This window comes from Notamacropus eugenii, chromosome 1, assembly GCF_028372415.1.
Source record: "Notamacropus eugenii isolate mMacEug1 chromosome 1, mMacEug1.pri_v2, whole genome shotgun sequence".
Taxonomy (NCBI): domain Eukaryota; kingdom Metazoa; phylum Chordata; class Mammalia; order Diprotodontia; family Macropodidae; genus Notamacropus; species Notamacropus eugenii.
This window is the reverse complement of record NC_092872.1, coordinates 355,680,840-355,695,620: the sequence shown is the minus strand read 5'-3', so window position 1 is coordinate 355,695,620 and position 14,781 is coordinate 355,680,840. Positions and strand designations below refer to the sequence as shown.

Below are 14,781 nucleotides of genomic sequence, written 5' to 3'. Positions count from 1 at the left end.
AATAATGTGACCTAGCTATTTACTTAAGGGAAAAACTATAGCACCTGGGCCAGTCTTGCTTGTAGCAGGCAGAATTAGGTGGCTCCCTTTAAGCAGACTTCAAACAAATAACTAGTCCAAGAGGCAAATTTGCAAAAAGAATCAATCAAACCCTAAGCACAGATTTATGGCTGTGGCCATAAATCAAATAGGATACATGCATAATGCATGCAAGCTATTATATTAATCTTACTACGTAGTTCTCTTTCAACTACATTAGCTTCTGTAAATCATAAACACTTTTAACAAAATTAGTCATAGGATAATAGATTGAATTGAAAATGGGCCTGATTGGTCACATCAAGCACCTTTCTCATTTTTCTTACAAGGAAGCTGAGGCCTAGAAAGAGAAAGTAACTTACTCAAGTTATGTTAGTGGTGAGTGATTGTGGTGCAAGTCAAACCAAGGTCCTCAGGCAACAAGTCCATGAGTCTTTCCATTGTACCATACTATAAAGGAAAATAAAATGTGTTCAAATAAATTATAGTACTGCTTTAAGCATATTTAATTTTTTCTTAATAAAGATTTTAAAGATTGATACAAAAGACTTTTTTTAGACAATATCAGATTTTATTCACTCTGGCAAGATAGTCAGGCCTCTGTGGTACTTTTCTAGCTCTAAAATGCTATTGTCAATACATTAGAAAGATAGAAAGCTAACATTAACATAGCACTTTACGCTGTACAAAACAATTCACATATATTATTTTATTTAATCCTTCATGACCGAGGGAGGCTTTCAGTCTAGGTCTTTAGATTTCAAATTCATTGTTCTTTCCACTTTATCATAGATGCTTCTTGATATATTAACGGCATATAGTAACACTAAACAATTTTAAACCAAGAACAGAGAAAAAGGATGCAGTTTGTAAACTCAATGAAAACTATGCCTTCTATTTTTAAGTAGGTATGAGGTGAAATACAAAGTTTAGCTTAGATATAGCCCCTACCCTCATAGACCTTACAGGCAGGCTATTTAAGATTATAACATCCATGTACTATTTTGTATTCTCTTTATTTGTACATAACTGTAGAAGAGAGATGGAAATTAATGACAATCCAAACTCTTGAAAAATCTGGATATCCAAAGTGCTTTGTTTTCAAATAGTAACTTTTATTTTCCTTGTTTTCACTGATTTCTCTGGGTCTTTCATTGATCTGAGTTCCCAACTTTTCTGAAGTTAGGAAAAAACAAATAACATACTAGTATTACTATATGGAATTCTGTAGTAACTCCCCTAAAGAATTAGAGAAATATGAATCAGATCATTGTTTATGACCTAAGTTGCCTTATTGTGGATCATATTTAGAATACAGAAAGAAGCAGACTGCATTTTGAATGTTAGGATTAATTTATACTATTGCCCAAAGCATTTAAAATATATTAATACACTTACTTGCTACAATTTTTCTGTACTAGAAATTGAATGTGTGCATGCATGCATGTTTTATCTCCAGGGTTTTCTTTAGTGCTTATGAAAAAAAATCCATCTGAAAGTAGTCCAGTGCACAGTGGTTGTGCTTTCTGTTGCCAATTAAGACCTGGATTCAACTTGGTATCCTTGGGAATATGTTATTTCCATTAGTCAAAAGGAAAAAATAAAAGGAAAAAATCCGGGGGAAGATACTGCAGGTCCTACCTTGCTCAGTGGGGATGTTGACACAGTCTGTAGAATAGAATATCCATTGGCTGAGAGAGAGGGAGAATCAATCATTCTCACAGTTTAGAAATAAAACATTACCATAGCGCAAAACTGTAAGAGTAGAGGATAAAAAAGAAACTGATACAAAAGATAGCATTCTTTGAAAAAAAACAGTTGAATTGTAAAGAGTATGAAATAGTATTTTAAATTTTCTTTTGAGACAACCAACCAAAAATTCAGCTTGTGAGAATTATTTTACTTAATAGTAAATTACTTAGATCATGTAATTATAGAAAAACCAAAATATTCCAATTGTTTTTTGTTATTTCCAAATTACTTCATTTCTAAAAGTTTTTGTTTTGTTTTTTAAATTATTTTGAAAAATAGGTGTTAAATTTGACTTGTGAATATTTACAAGAGTAAGTTTATTTATTCAAGAGACATTTATTTAGTGGATGAAGGACACAGCCACTACCCTCGTAGAATGATGTACAAATTATTGTTGTTGTTCAGTCATGTCTGATTCTTTGTGATACCATTTGGGATTTTCTTGGTGAAGATACTAGAGTTAGTTTGCCATTTCCTTCTCTTGGCCATTTTACAGATGAGGAAACTGAGGCAAACAGGGTAAGTGGCTTGCCTAGGATCACACTACTAATAAGTATCTGAGGCTGAAATTTAACTTAGGTCTTCCTGGCTCCAGGCCAGTACTCCATCCGGTGTGCCACTTAATTGCCCCAAATACACATAATAAATTATATTACAAGTGTTATAGAGTATGTAGAGAGGTACACAGTGCTTTGTGAGGTCACAGAGGAAAAGGTCATTACAGAGAAGGCAGGAGTGGGAATAGAGATCAAAGGCTTCTTGTAGGAGGAGAGATTTAATTTGGGCTTTAAAGATGGGTTTGAATCAACCAGTCTGTTGTCTTTTACATAAGGGGAAGATGGATTTAATAACTAGATTAAAGACTGGTTGAATAACTTGACCCAGAGAGTAGTTATCGATGTGTTGATATCATCCTGAAAGATCTAAACAGTTTCACCAGAGATCTGTCTTGACTTGTCCTTATTCCTGTGTTATTAATAAGTATTTTTATCAGTGACTCTAATGGAGACATCCATAGATACCATGCTTAGCTAATTTGAATTTGGTAATTTATAAATGACAAAACAGTTTGGAAAGATAGCTAACTCATTAAATGACAATGTTAGAATCTAAGTAAGAAGAATGTTAAAAGTTAGAAGTTAGAAGAATGGGATAAATCTAACAAGATGAAATTTGATAGACATAAAAGGCCAGAACATGAACTCAGATCTTTCTGGTGACAAGAGTGGCTTCTGTCTACAGAGCCATATTTCTTGGAGAATAATGGTGTTTAAAAATGAATTTTGGTGTCAAGAATAAGCTTGGAACCGTGGAAGTTGTATGCCAGTTTCTCAAAGGAAATCCTTCTTTCTCTCTTCCTTTTTACTTCTAGGCTCCACTTACGGTATGTTTCTAATTCCTGTCCCAGCTATATGTACTGGTTGAATTACTAAATGAACCGCACATCAGACTGTGTGTTAATATGACTAAGCTGATTTTTGCTATATATATTTTCTGAGCAATCATTTTTTAATATTCATGGATCTCATTGAAGAGATCTTGGAATATTCTGTGACTTGATGTAATCAAGCAATCAAAAGCATTTTTAAAAGCCTGCTATATGCCAGGTACAGTGCTTGATACTGGGGATATAAAGACAAAAATAAAACAATTCCTATCCTCAAGGAATTCCAAAAATGGGAGCATTACATAGCTTAAAGATTTACAAAGTGTTTTCCTCCAAGAGTTCTATAATAAAATGCATATATTATAATCCCCATTTTATATATGGGGAATCCAAGACATGGAGAAATTAAATGAATTGTCCAATTAAATTAACTGCCCAAGGTAGTTTAATGGTAAAGTCAGGACCTGAACTCAGAATCTTCTGACCAAGTCTAGCATTCTTTCCATTCCATGGTCAACCACACAAGGAAAGAATGTGGCAGGTATTTCTTGACAGTGCAGGACATCAGCTTGCATGAAAAATACCAGCAGTATTTAGTGGACTTCAGGCTCAACATGAGGCAAGATCAGAATGTAGTATTTTTTTAAATCTGAAAGGATTTATTAGAGGCACAGTGTTTAGAGTAAGGGAGTAATAGTTCTTCTCTCTTGGTCAGACTATATCTGGAACTTTATGGTTCAGTTCCAGATGACATATTTTAGGATAGGTATACTGAAGGGTTCACAGAAGGGCAATCAGCATGGTGACATTATTGAGAACCATGCCATACAAAGACCAGTCAAGATGTTTAGTCTGGAAAAGAGAAATCTTAGATGGAACATGAAAATTGTCTCTTAGTATTTGAAGACTGTCATGTGGAAGAAGGGATTAGATTTATTCTGCCTTACCCCAGAACAAAATTAGGAACAGTGGGTGACAATTAGAGAGAGAGAGAGAGAGAGAGAGACAGACAGAGAGAGAGAGAGAGAGAGAGAGAGAGAGAGAGAGAGAGAGAGAGAGAGAGAGGTTTTATTTATTTTTTTATTTTACTTATTTAAGTTTTCAACATTCATTTCCACAAAATTTTGAGTTCCAAATTTTCTCCCCATCTCTCCCCTCCCCACACCCCAAAACACCGAGCATTCTGATTACCCCTGCCACCAATCTGCCCTCCCTCCCAACATCCCTCCCTTCCTTTATCCCCATCTTCTCTCTTGTCCTGTAGGAGAAGATAAATTTCTATACCCCATTACCTGTATTTCTTATTTCCCAGTTGTACACAAAAACAATTTCCATCATTTGTTCCTAAAACTTTGAGTTCCAGTTTCTCTTCCTTTCTCCCTCCCCACCCATCCCCACTGAGAAGAGAACCAATTCAATATAGGTTATATGTGTAGCTTTGCAAATGACTTCCATAATAGTCATGTTGTGTAAGACTATATTTCCCTCCTTCCTATCCTGCCCCCCATTTCTTCTGTCCTCTCTTTTGACCTTGTCTCTCCCCAAGTGTTTACTTCTAACAGCTCCCTCCTCCCATTTGCCCTCCCTTCCACCATCCCCCCCACCCTGCTTATCCCCTTCTCCTCCACTTTCTTGTATTGTAAGATAGGTTTTCATACCAAAATGAGTGTGCATGTTGTTCCTTCCATGAGTCAAATGTGATGAGAGTAAGCTTCACTTTTTCCCTCCCACCTCCTTCCTTTTTCCCTCCATTGAAAAAGCTTTTCCTTGCCTTGTTTATGAGAGATAATTTGCCTCATTCCATTTCTCCCCTTCTCCTCCCAATCTATTCCTCTCTCACCCCTTAATTTTATTTTTTTAGATATGATCCCTTCCTATTCAACTCACCCTGTGCTCTCTGTCTCTCTGAGAGAAAGAGAAATTTTAAAACTCAGTGTAAAGACAAACTTTCTTAAAATTAGAACCGTGCAAAAGTGAAGAGGACTACTGCAGGTGTAATGGACTCAGTTTTTGGATATTTCCAAGCAGATCTTTTAGATAAATTGGAGGGAATTTGTAAAAGGGATTCCTATTCAGAAGGTATTGGACAAGATGACTTCTGAGGATTTTTCCAGTCCTGTGATTCTAGGAGGGAGGGAATCAGGCACAAGCGACATTAAAATGTGTATGTGTCTGTGTCTGTAATGTGTGTCAGAGTAATAATACAGAGTTCTCAATTCTTCTCTTTGGGTTGAAGAGGCTGGCAGTGTGGCCTTTTGAGGAACCAGCCTTTTGCTAATTCATGTGGCTTGAGAGACAGTGTGGTACAGTAGGAAGATCCAAAATGTGAAGTCATAGAGCTGGGCTTCAGATCCTTCTTCTCACCCTCACTTTCTGGAACCTTAGAAAAGGCATTTAATCTCTCTGGGGCTCAGTTTCCTTATCTGGAAAATGAAGGGTCTTCTCTGAGGTCCTCCGGTTCTAAATCTATGATCTTACTGCCATAGGTATATTCTTAGATACATGGTAGATATAAGAAAAGCCCGCAATACAAGCCTAAGATCAATTCTTGGTACTTTCGGAAAGTAATATTGTTTGACTCTAGTGCCAGTTACTACTGCTTTCATTAACAATAAAATCAGGTTCTTTCTTGCTGAAAACTTGGAAAATGGCCTGTTGCCTTAATTTTAGAGTTTGTCAAGTTTCAGCTTTAGTTTTAGGTTTTCAATTTCCAGTTACGAGTTTGAAATATTTTTCTAAAAGTTTTGGGAATATAGATTTTGATTCAGAACCATCAGAATGAAAGAAATAGTGTTACATATAATGTTCCTTATGGTTTATAAGTAAAGATTATCCTATCTTCTGGTAATTAGTTTCTCTTCTGTTGGTATTATAATTTAATTTTAGGTATAACATTTAAGGGAAGGAAGGGGGATGGAATAAGCATTTATGCAACAGCCATATGTGCCAGGCACCATGTTAAGTGATTTTTATAAATATTATTTCATTTGATAAAAGCTTTACAAGGTAGGCTATTATTACCTACATTTTGTAGTTGAGGCAACAGAGGCAAAGCGACTTGCTCAGAGTCCTACAGCTAGTAAGTGTCTGAGGCCAGCTTTGAAGTTTAGGTTTGTCTTCCTGACTGCAGGCCCAGAGCTCTATCCACTATGTCACTTTCTGCATCTAACATATGTTCTTTTGAATTGGCAAAATCCTTGAAAATTGATATACATACAACAATGTGAAGTGGTAAAAAGACCATGGGACTTGAAATCAAGTGAGGTGGGATCCAATCTCAGTTTCAACATCATTTGACATTGGGAATGCCATTTTACTACTCTAGACATGTTTATCTGTAGGATGATAATTCTTGCACCATTCATCTCACAAAAGTTTTTCTGAGGAAAATGTATTGTGAACCTGAAAGCACTTTCTAATTGCGAACTTATTGTTGAAGTGGATAGAACCATAGAGTTGGAGTCGTGAAGATCTGAGTTCAAATGCCATTTCAGACTCACTTGTGACTCTGCCCAAGTCACTTAAATTCCTTCATGAAAAACTTAAAAATCTGTATAAGTGCCAATTATATTATTATGTAATACATAATATATTGTAATAAGTACAATAAGTTATATTTTCAGGCCTTGAGAAAAGTAATTTTTGTAGGGAGGGACATTTTCTCTATGTTTCTATAGCAGAAATTCTTTACTTTAAAATGCTAAAGGAAATTTATTCCATTAATCTGAAATTTTTCACATACCTAGCCTACTAAAAAAAATAAATAGCATAATTTACCCCCTTGCTGTTCATAGGGAAATAACTCTTCTGGTATGCCCTGCCATTTATTTGATTTAACTTCCTATAATACTTCTTACTTGCTACCTTCATTTAAGATATCCTCTCTTGCAGCTTGATTTTCTATTCTCAACTTTGAGATTTAACAATTTTTTTTGATTTGCAGGAGACTTCAATGGCAAAAAGCCATTATTGTACTCTTTCCAAAATATTGGAGTGGGGAGGGTGCCTTGAGCATTTTAATCTAGATGTTTGCATGATAAAAATCTATTTGTATTGCATTAATATGGTGGATCATATTTAAGTCTGTGAATTCAGGCCATTCATGTTTGTATTGTATGTTATTGTAGTTTATTTATACCACTTTTGGTGTTATTCACTTTATTTCTGCTTTGTTTCTATGCCTCTTGGAAATAGATTAAACAGATCTGTGAGTCTTCTCAGTGCATGTAAACTGAATAAAGCAACTCCAAGGTGAGGGCTTATTAGATGTATGGTAGTTTTACCTCCTAGCTCTTTAGATTTTCTTTACTTTTTAATTCAGTAATTTGAAATAGCTGTTAGTGAACTACTTCATTACATAGCTTTCCTGAATATTAACCTTCACCTTTTAAGAAATTTTAAATACAGCTATCAAAATAAAGATTTCTTTCCTATGTGCTACAAAAATTACCAATGATATTCACTTGATAGTATTATTAATTTTACTATTAAATTTCTTAGATATCTTTATTTTTCATGATTATAAAATTGCTAAATATCAGTTACATCTACAAGATACAGTTTAAAATTTCTAATAGTGAATGTCTGGTACAATTCTCAAATTTCCTATGAATTAACAAATGTTTATTATCAACAAGAATACTGATGAAACTAACTGTGAAAGTCTCCTTTAGTTCTTAATGCTCCACTGATAGAAGTGGCTTGTTCAATGCTGTGCCATGACTACGATTCACCTTAGGAAGTCTTTTGCGGATGATATGTTTGTATTAAGGTTAATTCATTTCTCTTCAGTCTTTTCTGTAATAACAACTCATTTACGTAGTGCTTTAAGGTTAAATGACAAAGTACATTCTTCACAATTAAGCAGGTAATGTAAGTATCATTATCCTCACTTTACAGATGAAGAAACCAAGGCTCACACAGGTGAAGTGACTTGCCGAGGGTCACACAACTAGTAAGTATTAGAACCAGAATTTGAACTCAAGTCTTCCAACTCTAAGACCAGTACTCTTTCCACTACAATATTCTTCCTATCCTGCTATTTATGATTCTCTAGAACTAGAAATTGCTTCAAAGGCAGTTTGCTCAAGAGAAGGCACCATGAGTTAGAATCTGAGAAAACTTAGATAAACTCTTCAGTGGAGCTCAACAGATTTAAGATCTGGATCTTGCTCAATATTTGTTTTAAATATTTATTGGCAAACCATCATATTTGAGTGTTCAGTGTTGTAGAAGGGGATATGGGTTTTAGAAAGAATCAGATCCTGACCTTGTTCTCAAAGAGCTTATGGTCTTAACAAAGACAGTGTAGTGGAAGAAGTGCTAGACTTGTAGTGAAGAGACTTGAAGTCCATTCCCTGCTCTGACATATTAGCTGTGGACCGTGGATGGACAAATCACTTAAATTTTCTGAGCCTCAGTTTCCTCATGCCTAAAATAAGGATAATGATCCTTAGGATATCTACCTCATAAAGCTGTGAGGGTGGATGTCAGGTAAACCTTAAGATGCCTTATATCCATTGTCAGAAGTTTATACTTGTCTGTTTCTATATAAGCATTAAAATAAATCAAGCCTTTTTTCTGTAACAAGTAAATAATATTAATTATCCATTCAATGAGTATGTTTTGGGTATGTGTGTGATGATGGAAAGAACACTAGACCCTGGAAGACAGGAGGCCCAGGTTCAGTTCCTGACTCTGCTACTTACTAGCCATATGGTCTTACTTAAAGACTTAGCCTACTTAGTCTTAGTTTTTTCATGTACAAATTAGTAGGTTAGTAGAATAGGACCACATGATATATAAGTACATAGAATCATAGACTTAGAACTCTAAAGGAATTTAGAAATCATATACTCTTGTTCATCCATTCTGTATATGAGTTAATTGGGACTCAAAGGAATTAAGCAACCTAAGGTCACTCAGTATGACCTGTGGCATCAGGGCCACATGTGGCCTTCTAGACTTTTGACTGAGTCCAAGTTTTACAGAACAAGTTCTTTTATTAAGAGGATTTATTCTATGAAGTTTGGATTCAATCAAAGGGCTACACTTGAAGACCTAGAGGGCTACATGTGACCTCAAGGCTATAGGTTCCTCACTCCTGGAATAGACAGAGGCAAAAGCAGAATTTCAATTTATACTGTTTGATTCCAAATTCATTGCTTTTTCATTCTTTGTTCATTCATGCACTATGCTGACAGCTCTGACATTTTGTGATCCTTCTATAGATAGCTCTCTGCTAAGGACTATGAAAAATACAATTTTTGCCCTTAAGATGCTCAAACTAGGAGAAACACAACATATATACAAATAACTATAAGGCAGTATTTAATAAATTATGAGTTGGACTACATTTAAAATGTCAGTTCAAATATTAATTTTCACATTCCCTATCCATCTCTACCTATTGAAATTGTTCTCTCCCCTCAAGAATGAACTCAGGAGTCATTGCCTTCATAAAACTTTTCCCTCCTCTAAATCCTCCTTAGGTGAAAGTGATCTTCCCCTATTCAAATTTTCTAGAATACTTTGCTTTGACCTCTTCTTTACCTATGTCACTTTCTAACTTGCATCATATTCATTGTGTTCATATCCAATCTTTTCATTATATGTTAGCTTTTATCTTTGAATCCTCAATACCTATCACAGGCCTTTGCATACAGTAAGTATTTAATAAGTATTTTTACATTTAATTTAATGTGATGAGATGACATGTTTTTAATTGTCATTACTCTCAAATATTATATGGTCATCTATCAGTTCAATCTGTATTCTTTGTCATTTTTGTACTTAATAACCCTAGATAAGAAGGAAGCTGGTTCAGTTATTGCTTTGAGAGATATGTTCAATTGAACCCTTCCTACACCTCATGCAGGTTTCAGTACTACTAAAATCTACTAGGCTGGGCTTGGGACAATTGTCCCTTCTGAAATCTGCTTACTGCCTAGTATAAATAAATATATTGCACCCCAGCTTTATCACTTGCTTACAAGTTACCTTCTTTCTTTGCATTATTATACAGGTAGTTCCTCTTGCCTTGAGTGCCCTCCTTCCTTCTCTTCACAAATATATCCCTCTGGCCCTCAGAATGCACAGTGTATAAAATACACCTTATTTGTGAGGCCTTCCCAACCTTCCTAGACTCAACTCCAGCAATTCAAGGAACCTCAGTTACTGTTGGCACTATTTTAGCATTTAAAACTCTAGATCATGAGCGCTGAAGGTACCTTAGAGATTATTTAGTCCAAATGCTTTATTTTACATATGGTAAGATCATAGATGTAGAGTTTGAAAGAATTTCATTGAGATCATTGAGTTCAATCTCCTCATTTTAAAACTGATGAAACTGAGACCCAGAGAAGTTATGGAGAAGTCATGTGACTTCCAGGGTCATATCAGTATTCCAGACTGAACTTGAATCTTATTCTTCTTTCCTCATGTTCAATTGTCTTTCTGTTATACCATGGAGGAAATGAGGCTTTGAGAATTATGAGTCATGTTTTTAAAGCTATAATTTAAACCTAAGTCTTCTGACTCTAAGTCCAACTATACTTGCCACTATACCAACTTTACAGATATATTTTATATAAGTAATATTACATATTGATACGCATCATTTACATGGTTAGATTTGTATTTTAGTTATTGTTTGTGTTTATCTTATGTACCTTTAGTGTATAAATAGCTTATTATTGTTAACATTAAATAATTTGCATTTATGTAGAATATGAATATTTATAAAGCATTTTCTTCAATCTTTTGAGGTAGATAGTCACAAAGGGTTAAGTTACTTAAGGGCAGTACATTTCTACCAAAATTTCCCATAGCATTTCATATACTATGTCCACTCAATAAATGTTGATGAGGATTTAATTTATCCATTTGATTTTTTACTGTAATAACAACATTACTCTCATTACATAGAAGGTGTTAACATATCCATCTTTTCCACAGGAATTCTGGAAAGCACTATGTAATCCCTACAGTTTGAATTTTATAATGGGATTCAAGAATTTAGAGTTGAAACATACCTTGGAGAGCATCCAGATCAAACATCTTTTATAGTTCAGGAAACAGGTGCCCAGAGAGATGAAGCAGCTTCCCTAAAATTAAATACATAGAAAACTAACGAGAAACTGATCATACACGATATATCAGCAGTTCTTTTAGTGGTTTAAAAGTGCTAAATATAGGATATCTATACTCTTAATTCTTATTAAAAGTATTAATATTTCAAGGTCTTCTTTCTAGAGATTAATCAGTGAAAGAAAATTAGAGAATTGCATTAGGATCACTTAGTATCCAAACATGCTAGATGTTCATAACAATTCAGTTCACATGTGCACTCTGTTTGAACTGTATCGTTAGCTAACTGTAAGTGGCAGAGATGGGTCTTCTGATTTCCAGATTGGTGCTCTGTCCCTACATGTTTTAGATGTTCAGGTGGAAAATATTCTGTGAACCTAAAAGTGCTATATAAATGCCAATCATTATTAATTGATAGGATTTTTTAAATCTTTTCTTACTTTCAGAAATCAAAATAATGTAACTCATTTACTCTGTTGAAGATGCCCCTTTGTGCAGATTTTATTGTAACTTGCCTTCCTCTTTTTAGCACCATTGGAAGAACCAGCTCTAGTGAAGGAATATCTCCAGGTGGCTGGAGGGAAAGCTCCAAAGGGAACCGTCACCGCACGGGATCCACCAGCAGCTCTTCTAGCGGTAAAAAGAACAGTGAGAGGTAGGGGACATCTTTACTTCTGCTTCCTATGATTAATCAGAGAAATAACATTTTGGAGTTGCATCAGAGTTGCTTTAGTTTCCAGATGCTGTGTGCTCTCCCATTGACAAGGCTGAGTGTTGGACTTGGGACAGATTGCTTAACCTCTCTGAACTTTTTTTTCCTATGTAAAGTGATTAGACCGTGTGACCCTGGCAAATCACTTACATTCCTGTGTCCCAGGAAAATCTGTAAGGCTAAATTATAGAACAAATTTCAATGTAAACTGGTAGAAGGAGTATCCTTTTCAGGAGTTTTCTACATCAGTGTAATGAGAGAGCCAATCCAAATAAACCAAAATCAGTAAGTCAGCAAGAATCTGTTAAGCTGCTATGTGATAGGCACTGTGCTAAGCTCTAAAAATACAAATGCAAAAATCAAACACTGCTTTTAAGAGTCTTATATTCTTTTGAGAAATACTCCATTGTCAATATCAAGATCAAATATAAAGTCCTCTGGTGTTCAAAACCGTTCATCATGTGGCCCCCTTCTTCCTTTCTAGTTTCCTTACACCTTACCTTTACACATTCTCTAATCTAGTGACACCAGTTTCCCTGCTATTCCTCAACCAAGGGATTCCATCTCCTGACTTCCAGATATTTTCTCTGTTTTGGAATTCTCTCCCTCCTCATCTCTACCTCCTGGCTTCCCTGACTTCCTTCAGATCCCTGCTAAAATTCCACCTTCTTCAGAAAACCTTTCTTGATTTCCCTTAATTTTCATGCCTTGTTTCTGTTGATTATTTCCAGTTTATCCTGTGTATATATTGCTTGTACACAGTTGATTCCATGTTCTGTCCCTCATTAGACTGTGAGCTCCTTGAGAGCAGGGATTGTCTTTTGCTTTTCTTTGTATCTCCAGTATGGAGCACAGTGCCAGGCAGTCTTTAAGAGTAAGTCTTTAATAAATGTTTATTGACTGAGTGACCTATACATGTATAAGTTTACATAGGATAAATTTAACACAATTATGAAATAGTTTAGGGAGATAGAATATTAGTGGTTGAGGACATCAAGAAAGGATTATTTTGTTTTAAATAAATTTTGTTGATACTTTTGTGGGGGGTTTTTACATTACTATCCTTTTCCCCAATGAGAGTCATCCTTCCCTTTCCCTTCCAGAGAATCTTTCTTCATAACAAGACAAAAAGGGAAAAAGAAGAATTATCTCAGTACAAATAGGGAGATTCGGAAGAAAGGGGTGGTTTTTTGCCGCGGAGTGGGGGGGGAGGGGTTTCAGAAATGATAGGGATGAATCTCTGAGGTTCCTTCCAACTTTGAAAGTTAGGTTCCTATAAATCTGTGACTTCAGTTATGTCCAGGCTGCTGATTGCAGAGCAAGATCCAATCATACAGATTTGAAAATAATTCATATTTGCAACTTGCACAAATATATTTATGTTTGATGAGAGAAATACCTGGGTTTAGTTGTAACACATATTCCTACTGTGTATTTGCTTAAGTGTGTGGAACTTTGCCTTCTTTTCTCAATCAGTGTTTCCAAATAGGGTGCTGTAATTGTTAATCCAGCCTATTTTAACTTATTACTAATTTGGTATAAATTTTAACAGATTATTTTAAGTTTAGTACTAGGAATTCAAATTTATGTGCATTTATTGTGAAAAACAAGATGTTATGAAAATGGCAATTTTGACAATTAAAATAAATGTAAATTTTCTAATTATATAAAAACCACTGCATAGTGGACTTCTTGGTGAAATTTAGTTAGCCTTGATTTTTTACATTTTTCCACTGGAACTATTTTTTGTAGACTATGATAAACACATATAAGGTTTTATTCTAATAGTACATATTGAATAAAAAGTCAGATTGGGCTATTTCTAATAGCTTACATAAATATTGAATTTAGTTGATGTCATGTAATTGGCATAAATATAACTATAGCACATTTCTTATGTAGATGAGACCAGTTTCATTATGTACATCTGGTATTATGCCTGATTGCTTTCTTATTTTAAATGATAGCCGTGTGTACCATTGATGAAGGGATTTTATACACATAGACTAGACGTGGTTTTTTTTTCAAACGTTCATGTTGAAAGAAGGCTGAGTCATAAAGCTATGACTCTAAACCACAAGCTGTCAATTTTCCAAGTTTGCTAATCTGTTCTGATAATATTCCTGTAAAAGAAGGTTATAAATGTGTTCACTTTTATTCCTAGATGATATTGATAGACCACTTTTGCAGAAATGGTTTTGAAGCTTGGCTATAGCCTTTTCTGTGTGTTGGATATATTTTATTTGTGTATTGTATCAATGCTTCATTAATAAACTAAACAATTGGAGTAGTCTATATACAGCTTGCTTTATTAATGTGTTTCTTATCAGAGGATTATGATAACAAGATGGAAATAGCATGTTAAACCTGTTAGATGTTGATGTAATTGAAATGGGCCGGTAAACATGAATTAATATGGGGTATTGTGTGACTTAAAGTCATTCTCTGAATTCGAAAGGAGAATTTGAAAGGTGGACTTGAAACATTTAGATCCCGGTGGTTTTTATAAACTTGGCACTTTTTCTGCACATCTGATTCTTATTAAGGATTTCCACAGGAATCTCTGTATTGTTCAAACTTCAGTTCTGTTTTATCTTTGAAATCCCACAGCTTTTGTAAGTGCAGTGAGTAAATATTTCCACTAAAGATATTTATAAGAGGATTTAATTAGATTTTTAAAAGTATGCTAAACTAGGAAATTTTGATTTTAGGATGACGAGCTTGAGAAGACAATTCAAGCAGCCTAAAGCTTGTTTTAAAAAATAGCTTCTCTTTTTTCACTAGCTCTGGGAATGACTGAAAC

The 14,781-nt window shown here is 34.8% G+C and overlaps 1 protein-coding gene across 13 annotated transcripts in view; it reads left to right on the top strand.

The window, feature by feature from the left end:
• The window catches only part of EML1 (EMAP like 1), a 303,648-nt gene that overhangs the window by 184,169 nt on the left and 104,698 nt on the right, over positions 1–14,781 (top strand). For 9 of the 13 annotated variants that reach the window (XM_072630249.1, XM_072630256.1, XM_072630253.1 and 6 more), the window contains 2 exons: positions 7,373–7,429; positions 11,796–11,921. In XM_072630249.1, the coding sequence (XP_072486350.1) occupies positions 7,373–7,429; positions 11,796–11,921 (183 nt within the window). Of the gene's footprint in view, positions 1–7,372; positions 7,430–8,077; positions 8,133–11,795; positions 11,922–14,781 lie in introns of all 13 variants that reach the window. The other 4 variants (XM_072630258.1, XM_072630257.1, XM_072630251.1 and 1 more) reach the window with 2 other exon arrangements.